Source organism: Sander vitreus, chromosome 24 (assembly GCF_031162955.1).
Source record: "Sander vitreus isolate 19-12246 chromosome 24, sanVit1, whole genome shotgun sequence".
In the NCBI taxonomy this organism is placed as follows: domain Eukaryota; kingdom Metazoa; phylum Chordata; class Actinopteri; order Perciformes; family Percidae; genus Sander; species Sander vitreus.
The window spans coordinates 11,204,041-11,217,396 of NC_135878.1; the positions used below are offsets into that span (position 1 = coordinate 11,204,041).

Sequence of the window (13,356 nt, forward strand, 5' to 3'; positions counted from 1 at the left end):
CGCAAATATGTTATTTTCACCCTCTCTCAGTCTCTGTGGGCTATTGCTTTTTAAATTACGTTGTAGGGATGTATGAGTGTTTTCATTTAAGATTTACTGTAGTGATGAGAGAGGATGCTTTCAGTAACTGTAAATGTTTCCATGTGTGCAATAATGCCATTGTAGCTGATATTGTGGGACATTTAAACAGCCAAACTAAAAACTGTTGTTATAAACTTGACAGAGAAAACATAACTTCACTTTTAGCTTCTGAAATAATCAATGGAGTTGCGCTGTTGACTGCTGTTCTCGTGCGTAAATGGGCACAGTATAGCAGACAGCTCCGCTGGGTTTACAGTTTAGAGAATATTGTCCTCATTAATAATGTATTTCTTTCACTCATCCACAACCATCTACAGTAACCCTTATGATAAAGAATATAAGCCTACAGTAGATTCGTAGGACTAACACATTCTGCTTATCTTGCATACATAATCGGGATGCATGTGGGTAAAAATGAGGGTGAGCGTGAGCAACCAATAATGATAATAAACTTTATGAAATATGATGGGAAATAAAATGGTGATGAAGTGATATTTTCCACCGGGTTGTCCATGTTTATAGAGCCAGCATGAAAGAACACGGTGAAAACGCACGGGGCGAAGTATCCGGATGTCTTTCTGTAGTCCACCTTCAGAACTATAGTTTCACCGGCAGACCCACGTCAATAACATTAGTCGTCGCATGATTATGCAGCTGAGTGTAAGGGCAGTCGGATTCTCATCGCAGTTGTATTTTCCTAATTCCTTTTGAATTCTCCTTCACACCTTTCCTTCTCTTCTTGGCGTATACTATCGGGGTTAAGGAAAAGTGGTTAGGAAAGGACTTAGGAGGTAATTTATGTCTTGTTTGACTTTCTATCATGTGTGTTTTCCCGCCTTTGTGATTGTCTGCCCCGCGCTAATGTCATCAGCCCTCATGTCATCAGCCCTCATGTCACCTGTCTCTCATTACAACCTTCATTGCCTTGTGTATTTAGTCTGTGTGCTCCCTTTGTCTGGTGTCAGTTCGTCATCTTCTCAGTCTCAAGTTTTCCAACTTTTCCCATAGCGTAAGTGTCTGTGTTTTCAGTGTTCTGGTTTTTCCCTGTTATTTTTTATTGATACCTTCGTTTTTGTTAGTTCCCTGCCTGTTTTTGGACTCTGTAAGCCTTTGGTTATTAAATTATTTTACGGAATTTGGATTCATCTCCTGTTGTTCTGCAATTGTGACAGCTTCTCTAGTTTGGATATGTGTATCTTCTATAGTAGTGAACTAAGTAAGGTCCATTTTACTGACCAGACAATCAATTTAATCAAAAATGATTAAACAATTAATAGTGAAAATAATACTTTGGCCCAACACTTGATTTGGAGGTATTGCATATTTTTGTAGTATCCCTTTTTGGTGTAGCACTTTGTACACTGGAACTCTAGCGAAGTCACACACACGCACACACACACACACACACACACACACACACACAGACTGTAGGCAGCACTTTTTCATTTGTCACTGCACGTTTCTGTAATAATGTATGATTTGTGTGAGAGTAACAACTGAAGCTCATACACACTCAGGATGGATGTTAAAACCAGGTGGAAACAGGGCCTTTGTTGCAGCCCTATTTACATCCTTTGCGTTTTTCTTTTCCCACTCTTAATCCTCCCTTCTTCCCCTTCCTCAATTTATTACACCTTCTTGCACTTCTTTGTCATATTCCTGTCACCCTTTTTTCTTCTATTTCATATCCCTACCCCTCCTCTTTCTCCCTTTCCTTCTCCCCTCCTTCCTTCTTCTGCCTTTTCTTCGTCAATTTCTTACTCCTTCTCTTCACTCTCTCATCTTCTCTCCTCTTCCTAAATTTGCTCCTCCTTTTCCTCCTCTTCCTTTCCCAAAATCTTTCTTCCCTCCTTCTAGCCGTCATCAGCAGCAATACATTCTGATCCTCTTGTGGTGATCCTCAGTGACAGATTAGACACACTTGCACCCACTCACACACACACAGAGGCACACACTCATTGCCCGCTGGGTTGATCCTCCCTCACAATAGAACCAGATTAATGTTCTCCTTGCAGCCTGATAAGCCACCTTTTGTTTGTCTACCCATAAGAGAGAGTGTGTATGTGTGTGTCTGTGTGTGAGACAGTCTTTTATTTCAGAGTTTTTTGTATTTTTTGGGAGGAAGTGTCATTTTTTGTATTGTGTGTGTGTGTGTGTGTGTGTGTGTGTGTGTGTGTGTGTGTGTGTGTGTACAGAAGCTGGTGTCCTTTGTTTTGGTGTATATGTCAGCATGTATGCATGTGAGGTAAGGCCGGGCGGCTCGGAGCCCTGTTTGTTTGTCATCCATAAAGGGGACGAGGAGCTCAGAGAAAGGTCGGGGGTGTTTGTGAGTATCTCTGAAAAGACTGATGGAGGCGCAAAAGCACACAGAGACCAAAATATTGCCTTAATATTTTTTTCATGGCCGAGGAACAAAACTGACATATTATATAAATATATATTTTATTAATTAAAGCAGGCACCCTAAATGTTTTCTAAATACATTATATCTAAATCTAACACCTTTTAAAATGTAATTTTTTAGAAAGGGTTTTGCAAGGTTCTATCTGTTACAGAAAGCAGTACCCTTACTTTGTTTTAAAATGCCAACGTAATGTATTAATTACTGAGATGAGTTATTATATCATAACTAATAACATTAATTATGACTCTGTTACCAGGGCCCTGGAACTAAATGGAATGCAGCCAGTTATGTTATTAGTACCAATGCTTTTCTTGCTATGAAATGTGTAAAAATGTCTGCCGTGAAAAGGTCCTATTTAGACATATTCTGGCTAAATGTATACCCACGGGGAACCTAATTTGTACTTCATTTATTCCAGTGAAGACATTTGTTGACTGCATTTGACCCATCTTAACTACCTTAACCTTTAGGAGCAGTGGGCAGCCACAGTGCAGCACACAGGGAGCAACTTCAGTTCTAAGGCTAGTGACTTAATCAAAGGAGTGAATCAATAGCTGCATGTACAGGTGGAAAGAAACCCATGGATAACGGCAGGTTCCTTTTTATTTGCTGTAGCTGCACGTGGAGCAGCAACCCTGAGCAAGATAAAGCTTCCTTACTCCATCTGGCATTGGCACTATTTTGATTGCCTTTACAACAAGTTTCATTAAAATCAAAGTTACGCATTAAAGAAATATATTTCTTATCTATTACCTACTTCTTATCCAAAGAAAAGTATTGGAAGTTCAAAAGTCAAAAAGCTGTATGTCAACACTTTCCCAGCATCAGATGGAGCCAAGTTCTCATGAGTGCAGGGGTCCAAGTAAATGCAGAGACAGTAGAATAAGTATATAATCTCATTAAATCAATGTCCCATTTAAAAACTTGTGAAGATAATTCCAGCCTGCGCATGCAAAAAAAAGTTGTCTCACATCTTTGTCTGTACTTCTTTAGATCAAAGAGGCGTGTTTGCTTTTTAATTTCAGCTTCTTGTAATGGCTGAAAACCAATAAGAGGAAGAGTGGTACGGAGAACGCTGCTTGCGCTTTGCTGACAGCAGTTATGTGACAAACAGTGATCCTCTATCTGTCTTGTTCACAGTCACTGCATTTGTGACGGTGTGTCTGTATGCGAGGGAAGAAGTAATAAGGGAAAACCGAGTGTTTAAGGAGAATATGTATTCATGAGCCGACAATTGCCAGGGAAATGGAGTACATCGCCACAGGGATGGTTGTTATCAATGTTTGTCTCATGTTATACATTATCAACTAAGACACATCCACTGGTAACATTAGAAGGTGTGTGTGTGTGTGTGTGTGTGTGTGTGTGTGTGTGTGTGTGTGTGTGTGTGTGTGTGTGTGTGTGTGTGTGTGTGTGTGTGTGTGTGTGTGTGTGTGTGTGTGTGTGTGTGTGTGTGTGTGCGTGCGCCTGCGTGCGTGTTAGTGTGAGAGACACACAAGGGTTAGACAGGCCAGGGCTATTCTTAGAATCATTATCCTTCAGCAAGAGCTTTGCATGCTCACCTGATACCACATACACCATACACACTCTCTGTCTCCCTCTCACCTGAGCTCATACAAGCTTGTGATGTAATAGGCCCGTTTACTAGTTAATCTCGTAGGCAGTCACTAGAAGGAAAGGCAAAAAGGAAACACTAGTTGCCAGGCATCAGAAGATCATTGGTCATTTGTGTTGTTAGTGACGACGGTGGCGTTGATGTGGTCGTTCACACAGAGACAACATGAGAGAGAAACTCCGGATTCCGGCCTTCAAGAGGGTACATGCAGTGTGTGTGTGTGTGTGTGTGTGTGTGTGTGTGTGTGTGTGTGTGTGTGTGTGCTCGTTTGTAGGTAGTGGGGTTGTGTGTGTATGTGTTTGTGCATTAAACTTGTTGTAACCTACACATGCTAGAAACTATAGCTTATGTCAGGTAAAGTATATTTTTTTTATTTAAGTAAGTAGTAATATACCAGTAAAATGCTGAAATTATGTTTTTCAAGCGGCAGCTCCGGGGTTGAACTGCAGTTCCTCGAGTGGCCACTTGAGACGAGTCAATCCCCATAGATGTTTAGAGAAATGCAACTTTACAGCAGAAATTAACATGTTTACAGCCTGGTAAACTAATTACCAGTGTAGTAATTTCAATGGAATCACCGCAATTACTGGACTCACTTGCAGAGGCGAAGAAAATCTTTGAAACTTCATCTTTGGAGAAATCAGACCCGCAAATGTTCACCTTTGACCAGTAGCAAGCCAGCTTGACAGTGCTGATGGAGGGCCAGAGAGTCTAGAAGGAAGCTGTCATAGCTTATAAGTCGATCGTACAAATGCGTCCTTATAGGTAGTGTGAACATAGTGAACATGCCTTGTTAGCGACCAGGCTGACAAGCTTGCAACAGGGACAGTTAGCAAGCAGTTAACACGCTTGCTTATTCCCTCTTCAATAAGACTATTTATTGAAGGAAATTTAAATAATCCTGTGAACAAAACGCAAGTGAGGGAATAAACAACATAGTCCAGAGAAAATAGAGCTATTTTAACTGACTAGCGCTAGCATGTTCCATGGCTAGTGTTAGTTAACCAGTAGTTTACCAACTAGCCCTACGAGTAGTGACTAGGTCACCCAGCTTCCAGAACAACATATTTCATGAAGACATGGATTAATTAAAGCCAGCGATATTCTACATTTTTATTACTGTCAAAAATCCTATGAAAAGACCAAAACCAGCAGTCTGTTAGTCTCTTAAATACTTTGACTTCTCTACCCTGTCTGTGGCTTTCAGCCCCAAAGCCCATTGGTGTCTACCGAATATATAAATCTTAAGAAAGTGCTCATAGGGGCACCTGGGTAGCTTACCTGGTTGAGCATGCGCCCCATGTACAGAGGCTCAGTCCCCGACACAGCAGCTGAGGGTTGGATTCCAACCTGCGGCCCTTTGCTGCATGTCATTCCCCCTCTCTCTCCCCTTTCAAGACTTCAGCTATCCTATCAAATAAAGGCCTAAAATGCCCTAAAAAAAATTTCAAGTGCATTCTTGAATACAATTTCACAAAAAAAGGCTCAACACCTAATCTTTACTGGACTGGAGTCAGTCTCTTTTTTCATTAATCTATTGGCCTAATTTCAGATTTCACATTCTGAAATGTAGTAGGAAATGTTGTATGCACAATTGTAGAGGTTTTGATGTTATTCAGAATACACTTCTAATATAGTACACTAACTAACTAACCATAAACAAGACAACAGGTTATATGTGAATGAAATATACCATGCTCCCCCTGATGATTTTCTAAGAGATTATGAATGTATAAATTCATGGAAAAATCTACTGATGTGTTTTCCGTTTTCTGTATTTATAGTCTGTTTTTCTATATTTTTTGTCAAGGTGTAATGTGTTTCCTGTTTCCCCAGGCAGCGCTTAGGCAGAAGGAACTGGAGAAGAGTGTCAAGTGGGCCCAGGAGAATGACAAGACGCTGAGACAGATCCAGGATTCGTTGGCCAACACCGACCGCCACCTCACTGCGTACCTGGCTGACCTTATAGACGCCCAGCAGATACCGCAGGAGGCTCAGGTAGCCCAACACGTCCTCATACCTAAACGACAGAATAGGTCGTTTGCCAGTGGCTCCCAAAACTAAATATATGACCGTTGGAGAGTACCAGCAACAGGCGCATGTTTTTAAACCAGTAGCAGTTTTAAACACGTGGTAAACTACTTGGTTAGATTTACATATGTGACGTAAGTTAAGTATGTTGCATAAGTTAACTTACTGTATGTACGTATACTAAAATAAGTCAACATTGCCTTTTTCCTAGGTCAAAATCCTTTGTTTGTTTGACCCATCCATCCACCCTGACCTCCTCCCAATGTGGACTTTGTCACTCTTTATACTACGTCACCTGACTTCCTACCTTTACTCCTGTCATAATTACTACGCCCACTAGAGGTCACTGCCTTACAATAAACGTAAATATATGATATACAATTTATACCGCTGTTTTGGGGGTAGGGCGGTCTGGGTAGCCATCAGCGTGTATCTGTTTGTGTTTAATAATTTACAAGAATTAAAGGTGGGCCAGTATACCTAGACTATTTCCATCTTTGGTGTTGACATCATTCGGTTTAGAAATCCAGACTTTGCTGGACCCAAACAGTGGGACCAACCAGACTCGACTAGATGCAAACAGAACTGATGAGACTTAACCAAACCAAACTTAACCTGACTGATCCTGACTGAGAAACCAAAAATCACTAGATTGGCTAGAGATGCCTTGATGTAACCAGACCCAAAAAGACCCATCTGGACCTTCCGTTTTTAGACTGGGCAAATCAGACAGTAGATTGTGAAATAATTGCCTGAAATGAGTGATGAAAATGTGTGTGTGTGTGTGTGTGTGTGTGTGTGTGTGTGTGTGTGTGTGTAGGGAGGGGATGGAGAGATTACCTCCATGTGCATTTTAGACCACAAGTGCAAATAATGACTCTCTCTCTCCCTCATACACACGCACACACACACACACACACACACACACAAATATACATACATACATACATACATACATACATACATACATACATACATACATACATACATACATGGGAAGACAAGAGAATGATTGGATTAGAGTTAAGTGGATGAGCATATGTGATTACAGGGCACTTGGTATTTAAAAAGAAAAAGGCATTATGGAAACCAAGAGTGTGTGTCTGTGTGTCTGTGTGTCTGTGTGTGTGTGTGTGTGTGCGTGTGCCTGTGCGCGTGCGTGGAGAGAGGGTGACAGGTTATTAAATCACCTATCACCTTGTTGCCTCCTGCCCCCTTCTGATCAGCAGAGGGAGGTACACTATGAGTCCATTTAAAATGTATTGGCTTTTGTTTCACTTTTCAGACAGATCATAGTCAATTTACTAAATTGATATACTTCATAACTATAATATCAAAATGTTTATTCATTTTATTTAAAAAAAGATTTTGGCTGGTCTGTCAGTAATTAAGATCATTTGTGGAATCCTTTTTATATTTAATTTGGCATTAAAAGATGTGTGTTTGTGGGTGTTTGTTTAATAGAAAATCCAGTCGGAGCTGAGTGGCCATGATGCGACCCTGGAGGACATGAGGAAGAAGAACCAGGACAAAGAGCCGTCCCAGAGGGTCATGGGACAGATAGACCTTACCCAGGTACACACTAACACCTGCACATGTACTGTACAAACACACAAATACTACCTCTGACTAAAAACCTGAAATCACATTTTTTGGGGGTCTCAAAAGTTAAAGGGAACTTCTCTGATTTTCCACATCAAAGTGTGTTTCCAGGTGTTTTGGTGAGTATTACTACATTTGTGAAAAAGTTATATAAAGCCCTTTGCTTCTCCAGAGAGAGCTGTGTGATAAATGTTCATAAGTGATGTCATTGTCGGTTGGAGCTGAAGACCTCTGTAGCTCCTCATGTCTGCTGCTGGAGGCAGCCTAAAGTCCACCTCCAAAGTCGCCCACTGCCCCGTTTTCTCATCATTATAGTGCTCTGAAGCAGATCTGTCCGTCGCTTTGTGTCCACTCTCTCTGTAAAAATAGAGATGAGCAGCGCGGCTTCCGCAGTCAGTGTAGCAGCTCCAGCTGATTATAATGGACGCGCTTCTGTGTGTGTGTGTGTGTGTGTCTGCTGCAAACATGTGGCGCAGTGTCTGTGCTTCTGCCGTAGTTTCTGTTTTCCACCTCCAATGTAGAGCAGCGTTCAGCCGTTTCCCTAAACTTTGTCCCATCCAGAGACCCTGGCGGGGATCTCTGCATCTGTCAGACGGTGTGGATGAGATACTGCCATATCAGCAGAGCAATAACGTAATGCACAGTAGTCTATAGGGCAGGTGTTTTTTTCTTGAAATATTGTGACTTTATTCTCGTAATATTATGACTTTTATCTCAAATTAAATTGGGATGAGTTACATTTTGAATGTGCACTCAAGTTTTGAACATGAGCAGAAATCTTGCTAAAACACATCTGAGCGATTACAGTCTAGGGGTTTATTAATTAAAATGAATTCATATAGCCTATCATTCACATGAATAAGTGCCACATGAACATTTAAAGAGGTTAGTTCCCCAAACAAAAGACGCAAAAGAGGAGGGAGGAATAAATCATGCCTAGGCCTACATGTGTGTTGACTCAGCAGAGATAACATTAAATGAGAAAAGTTGATCTACAGGAGAATCAATATTTGAAAAATACAGAATGCCTGAGAGCCTTACTTCATTATATTCCATTATGTTTTATATTTTCAATTATTTTCCTTTACATAAATAAAGACATTTCCAGCATAAATTGATGCAGAAAAAGTTAGAAATAGGTGCATGAAAATTCCCCAGAATGCAAGAAATTAAGTGTTTAATACTCAAATTTTTCAGGGGGAGCACCCCCAGACCCCTGACATTATATGCCTCCCCAAATATATTCAAATACATCCTACGTCTTTGGGTTGCCAGGCCAGCTGGTATTAGGTCAAATGTTTGTGCCATGTCACCAGGGCCTGGAAGCTGGCACCCGTTGAGCCACTAATGCACTTCTTTAACCTCTGTGCTACCAACTGCCCAAGTTGCCCACCTCTTTTTTCTACCAGCCCACCCTAATATAGCAGGCTAGCACCAGCTCTGCGGTCGAGTTGCATTGTGGGTAATGCACGTGCCTTTTGACAAGGAAGTAGAATGTGGGGAATAAAAAAGGCGATATCTCTGGTTCTGCTGCATTGATTTTTGTCAGCATGTAGAAAAGGGCACAAGATCAGGTGAACCATTAGCAACAAATCCTGGTGTCTTGTCAGGAGATTTAAATGATTAATGAAGGTATCCCAGTTGTGCCAGCTGTGCATATCGTAAGGAGGAGAGGTGCAGCTGGATACACAATCCATTGAAAACATGGATGGTTCTGCCTCTGCAATCTGCACTTGTCTTATTTCTTTCTATAATTCATTTCCCAGCTGTTGTGCCCCTCTGCAGGACCATAGCACCCAAGCCTATAGCTACTGCCCAGCAGCAGCACTGAGCCTGTATTTGATTGCAGGTCAGTATGTGTCTCTCTTTCCTTTTCACAGAAAATGCTGACAGATGTGTGGACGAAGTTCCGCCTCTTTCAGAAACCGGCAAACTTTGACGGTCGACTGGCCGAGTGTGAGCACTTGCTGGCTGGGGTCAAAAGCCAGGTGGGGGTGCTAGACATCCGCAGTGTGGAGCAGGACGTGGTACAGTCACAGCTGGATCAATGCATGGTGGGTCATTGTGGCAGATAGATGGATACATTTATGGTTTGATCCTATGTTAAGCCTCTGCTGTCTGTTTGTGTCTAACAGAAGTTATACAAGGTGCTGAGTGAAGTGAAAGGGGAGGTGGAAACGGTGATAAAAACAGGCAGACAGATCGTCCAGAGGCAGCAGACAGAGCAGCCCAAAGAGCTGGACGACAGGGTGACCGCCCTCAAACTGCTCTACAACCAGCTGGGCTCACAGGTCACAACACACACACAGAGAAACACACACATAGTTAGACACACATGATCATACAAGTCAGATTTAGACATGGATGTATCCTTTTTTATGTGTGTGTAGGTAACTGAGAGTAAACTGGAGCTGGAGAAAAGTCTGAAGTTGTCCAGGAAGCTGCGTAAGGAGCTGAACGGGCTGACTGAGTGGCTCGCCGCAACTGACGCTGAACTGACCAGGCGCTCTGCTGTGGACGGTATGCCCAGTGACCTGGAGGCTGAGGTGGCATGGGCACAGGTATGATACACACATACAGTATGTAGACACAAAACATAAAGTCAGCGGTGTGAGACCTTGTTACATATTGTTATGAGTTGAGATAAAAGGTTGTAACATGGATAAGGGTAAGGAAAACAAAACACAACACTGGCATCAAGGCTTGAGAAAAACAGGTAGCCATTTATTTGCAATATCCAAAAGTAACGGGGTAAAGAAAGACACTGAAGGTATGATTCAACTGATACATTTTTAACAAAAGAGAAACAACTCAACATTGACTTCGCCCCCCCCATTTTACTCAAATATATAGTATGAGAACCCACCGTCTCAGTTTAAACTGACCTATCAGGTTGTATAGAAACATAGTCTATGCTAAAAATAGACAGAATTGACCTTTAACCTGTTAGGTTCAGTCTGCTATCACATTTTGTCCCTCAACTCCCCTCTTGTGCCCTTTTCTTCATTAGTCCATCCACGGGGAGACAGAGAGGCGTCAGCCACAGCTACAGGCCGTGGTGGACCTTGCAGAGGCCCTCAAGGCGGTGCTCCGGGGTCATGGGGGCCTGGTGGACGACAAAGTCAGCCTGCTGCGCTGCAACTGGATCGCAGTCACATCAAGAGCAGAAGAATGGCTCAACCTGCTGCTGGTCAGAGAAAGAAAAAAGAAAAGCATTTAAAAAACCTTATCATGTTCATTTTTCTGTCTTATCAGTGCTATAATTATGCCAAACTCTCTAAAAATAACCCATTAGAAGTGTCACTGTTTGCAGCCTCGAGAAATGAATATTTTCTCTTTCTCTGTCTCTCTCTCTCTCTCTCTCTCTCTCTCTCTCTCTCTCTCTCTCTCTCATAGGACTACCAACGACAGATGCAGAAGTTGGATGGAGAGATAAAGGAAGTGAACGAATGGATCGACGGAGCAGAGAAAAAGATGGACGAGATGGACAGCCAGGGGCCCAACGACGCTGTGCTGAAGGTTGTAATTTCTATCTTTGTGTGTGTTGTGTTTTATCTAGTCCATGTCTTGTTGGTTTCTTGGTGATTTTCTCCACTAATTCTCTGAGTCTGTCTGTAGATTAAATTTGAAGGAGGTGGATTTTGAGAAGAAGTGCAGTTTTACTTGATAATACAGATAATTATCCTGTTATTATTAGCTGTGAGAGAGAGTCATAAACCATTAACTCACACTCATCTTTCGTTAATGCCCTATGAGAGGCAGCAAGTGTTCACTCCACAGTATTGTTAAATACTGGATTGATACCATTTTAATTCAGTGGTCACGGTCTAAACAAATACTTTAAAATTGCCCAAAGAAAATCATAAATTGAGGAAGAGGTTTTCAAAGTAAAATATTTTAATGGTATTTAGAATTTAACATTAAGTATTTAATAATGGTTACATTTCGCAATTAGGTGTTTGATGTGCAGCTATTCGAAAAAGTCTGTTTTGGAATATATTTTCTCTGTTGATCTTTAAATGTGTACACTAATTTATTTTTATTATTATTATTATTTATTATTGTCACAAAATATATAGATTTTTCTAAAGCCTTGGTCTGCCCAGAATTTAATCACTGGCACCAAGGATGACATTTCTGTTATCCCAAAAAGGGGTGAAACAAGACATACATTGAACTTTAAATCATGCAGCTCTAATTTTGTGCTTTTGTGTGTTTTGTTTCACTTCATGTCTTGCAGGTGTTGCGTGCTGAGCTGGAGCTGACGAGGGGTAAGATGGAGGAGGTGAGAGCTCTGGCCCAGGAGCTCATGTGCACCAGGGGGGAGAACTGCCAGGCCCAGGTGGGACCCAAAGTGGAGCAGCTCAACCAGAGATTTGATACCATCGCAGAACGCATTGCCTCCAGGCTGGTAGGAAAGAATTGTACCCTCTGAATTGTATTATTTTAATATTCTAACAGCAATAACACACCCAGTCTAATGAAATGTTATTAATATGTCAGTTTGTCATTTTGACTTGTAAACACTTAAATCCACTTTTTCTCGCTAAATACTATGATCCAACTTTACTTCAAACACTCTCCAAATTTACTTAATTTATTTTAAACTCTGCCTAAATTGACTTCAAAGTCTCACTTAATAGACTCAATCTGCTCCAACCTCTGTACTTTGGGACAGAACTCAGCATCAGCCAAGGAGCTGGAGCAGTACCACAGTGAAGCAAAGATCTGGCTGGAGCTCCTGGAGGAGGAAGTCAAACAGGGGGAAAATCTCAAGGAGGAGGACTTCCAGGAGGACAAGGTCTCTCTCACACACACACACACACACACACACACACACACACACACACACACACACACACACACACACACACACACACACACAGGGGTTATATTATGTGTGCACCTCTTAAGAATTTGTTGTGTGTGTGTTATGTAGGACTGTGAGGAAAGTGCAGTGAAGGAGTTACTGTTGAAAGGCGAGAATCTACAGAAGAGAGTCCCGGATCAGGACAAGAGAGAGCAAATCAAGCTGAAGCACAACCAGCTCAACAGCAAGTACAACACTGTCAAGGTAACACACACACACACACACACACACACACACATTATCAGAATGAAACACACAAGTTAAGCAAGAAAGATAAATAACAGTTTTTTTTTAAAAACCTGAAAAGTGATTGGAAGAAAATGTTCTCTTTCTCCCTCATTGATAAAATGTGGATCTGGCCTCCCCACCATCACTGCTTGCGATAGGTTGAGACTTGTTTGGTGACTACAGTCTAGCATATTTAGGTTGACCGGTAAAAGAGCTACGCGCATTGGAGTAACTGGAGAAATTCAGCCATAGGGCTACATGTTTAAGCCTCACGCTGGGTTCAGACAGGAGGCTGGGGAGGAGCCCCGCGGGCTTGCAGGCGGAGCATGAGCAGCTGTCTTGCAGAGCCCCGTGGGCTGATGGGAGCGACCAGGCAGCCCATTCGGGCCGCTTGCAGAGCTCCGCAAGCTCACAATCTGCAACTACAGTTCCTGCGTCCCGTCTGAACCCGGTGTCGGTCACTTAAATCGGTGACTTATCAGAATGGTAAGTGTAGTTATCATCTATTTTTTTATGTTGTTTGTT

General features: G+C 41.9%; 1 protein-coding gene across 3 annotated transcripts in view; it reads left to right on the forward strand.

Annotated features, from left to right (window-relative positions):
- LOC144512721 (dystrophin-like) overlaps positions 1–13,356 on the forward strand; it is a 377,468-nt gene that overhangs the window by 195,726 nt on the left and 168,386 nt on the right. For 2 of the 3 annotated variants that reach the window (XM_078243603.1, XM_078243602.1), the window contains 10 exons: positions 5,937–6,098; positions 7,596–7,706; positions 9,614–9,787; positions 9,869–10,024; positions 10,124–10,294; positions 10,744–10,923; positions 11,130–11,252; positions 11,974–12,144; positions 12,412–12,534; positions 12,673–12,807. In XM_078243603.1, coding sequence (XP_078099729.1) covers positions 5,937–6,098; positions 7,596–7,706; positions 9,614–9,787; positions 9,869–10,024; positions 10,124–10,294; positions 10,744–10,923; positions 11,130–11,252; positions 11,974–12,144; positions 12,412–12,534; positions 12,673–12,807 — 1,506 coding nt within the window. Of the gene's footprint in view, positions 1–5,936; positions 6,099–7,595; positions 7,707–9,222; positions 9,308–9,613; positions 9,788–9,868; positions 10,025–10,123; positions 10,295–10,743; positions 10,924–11,129; positions 11,253–11,973; positions 12,145–12,411; positions 12,535–12,672; positions 12,808–13,356 lie in introns of those variants that run through there. The other variant, XM_078243604.1, reaches the window with a different exon arrangement.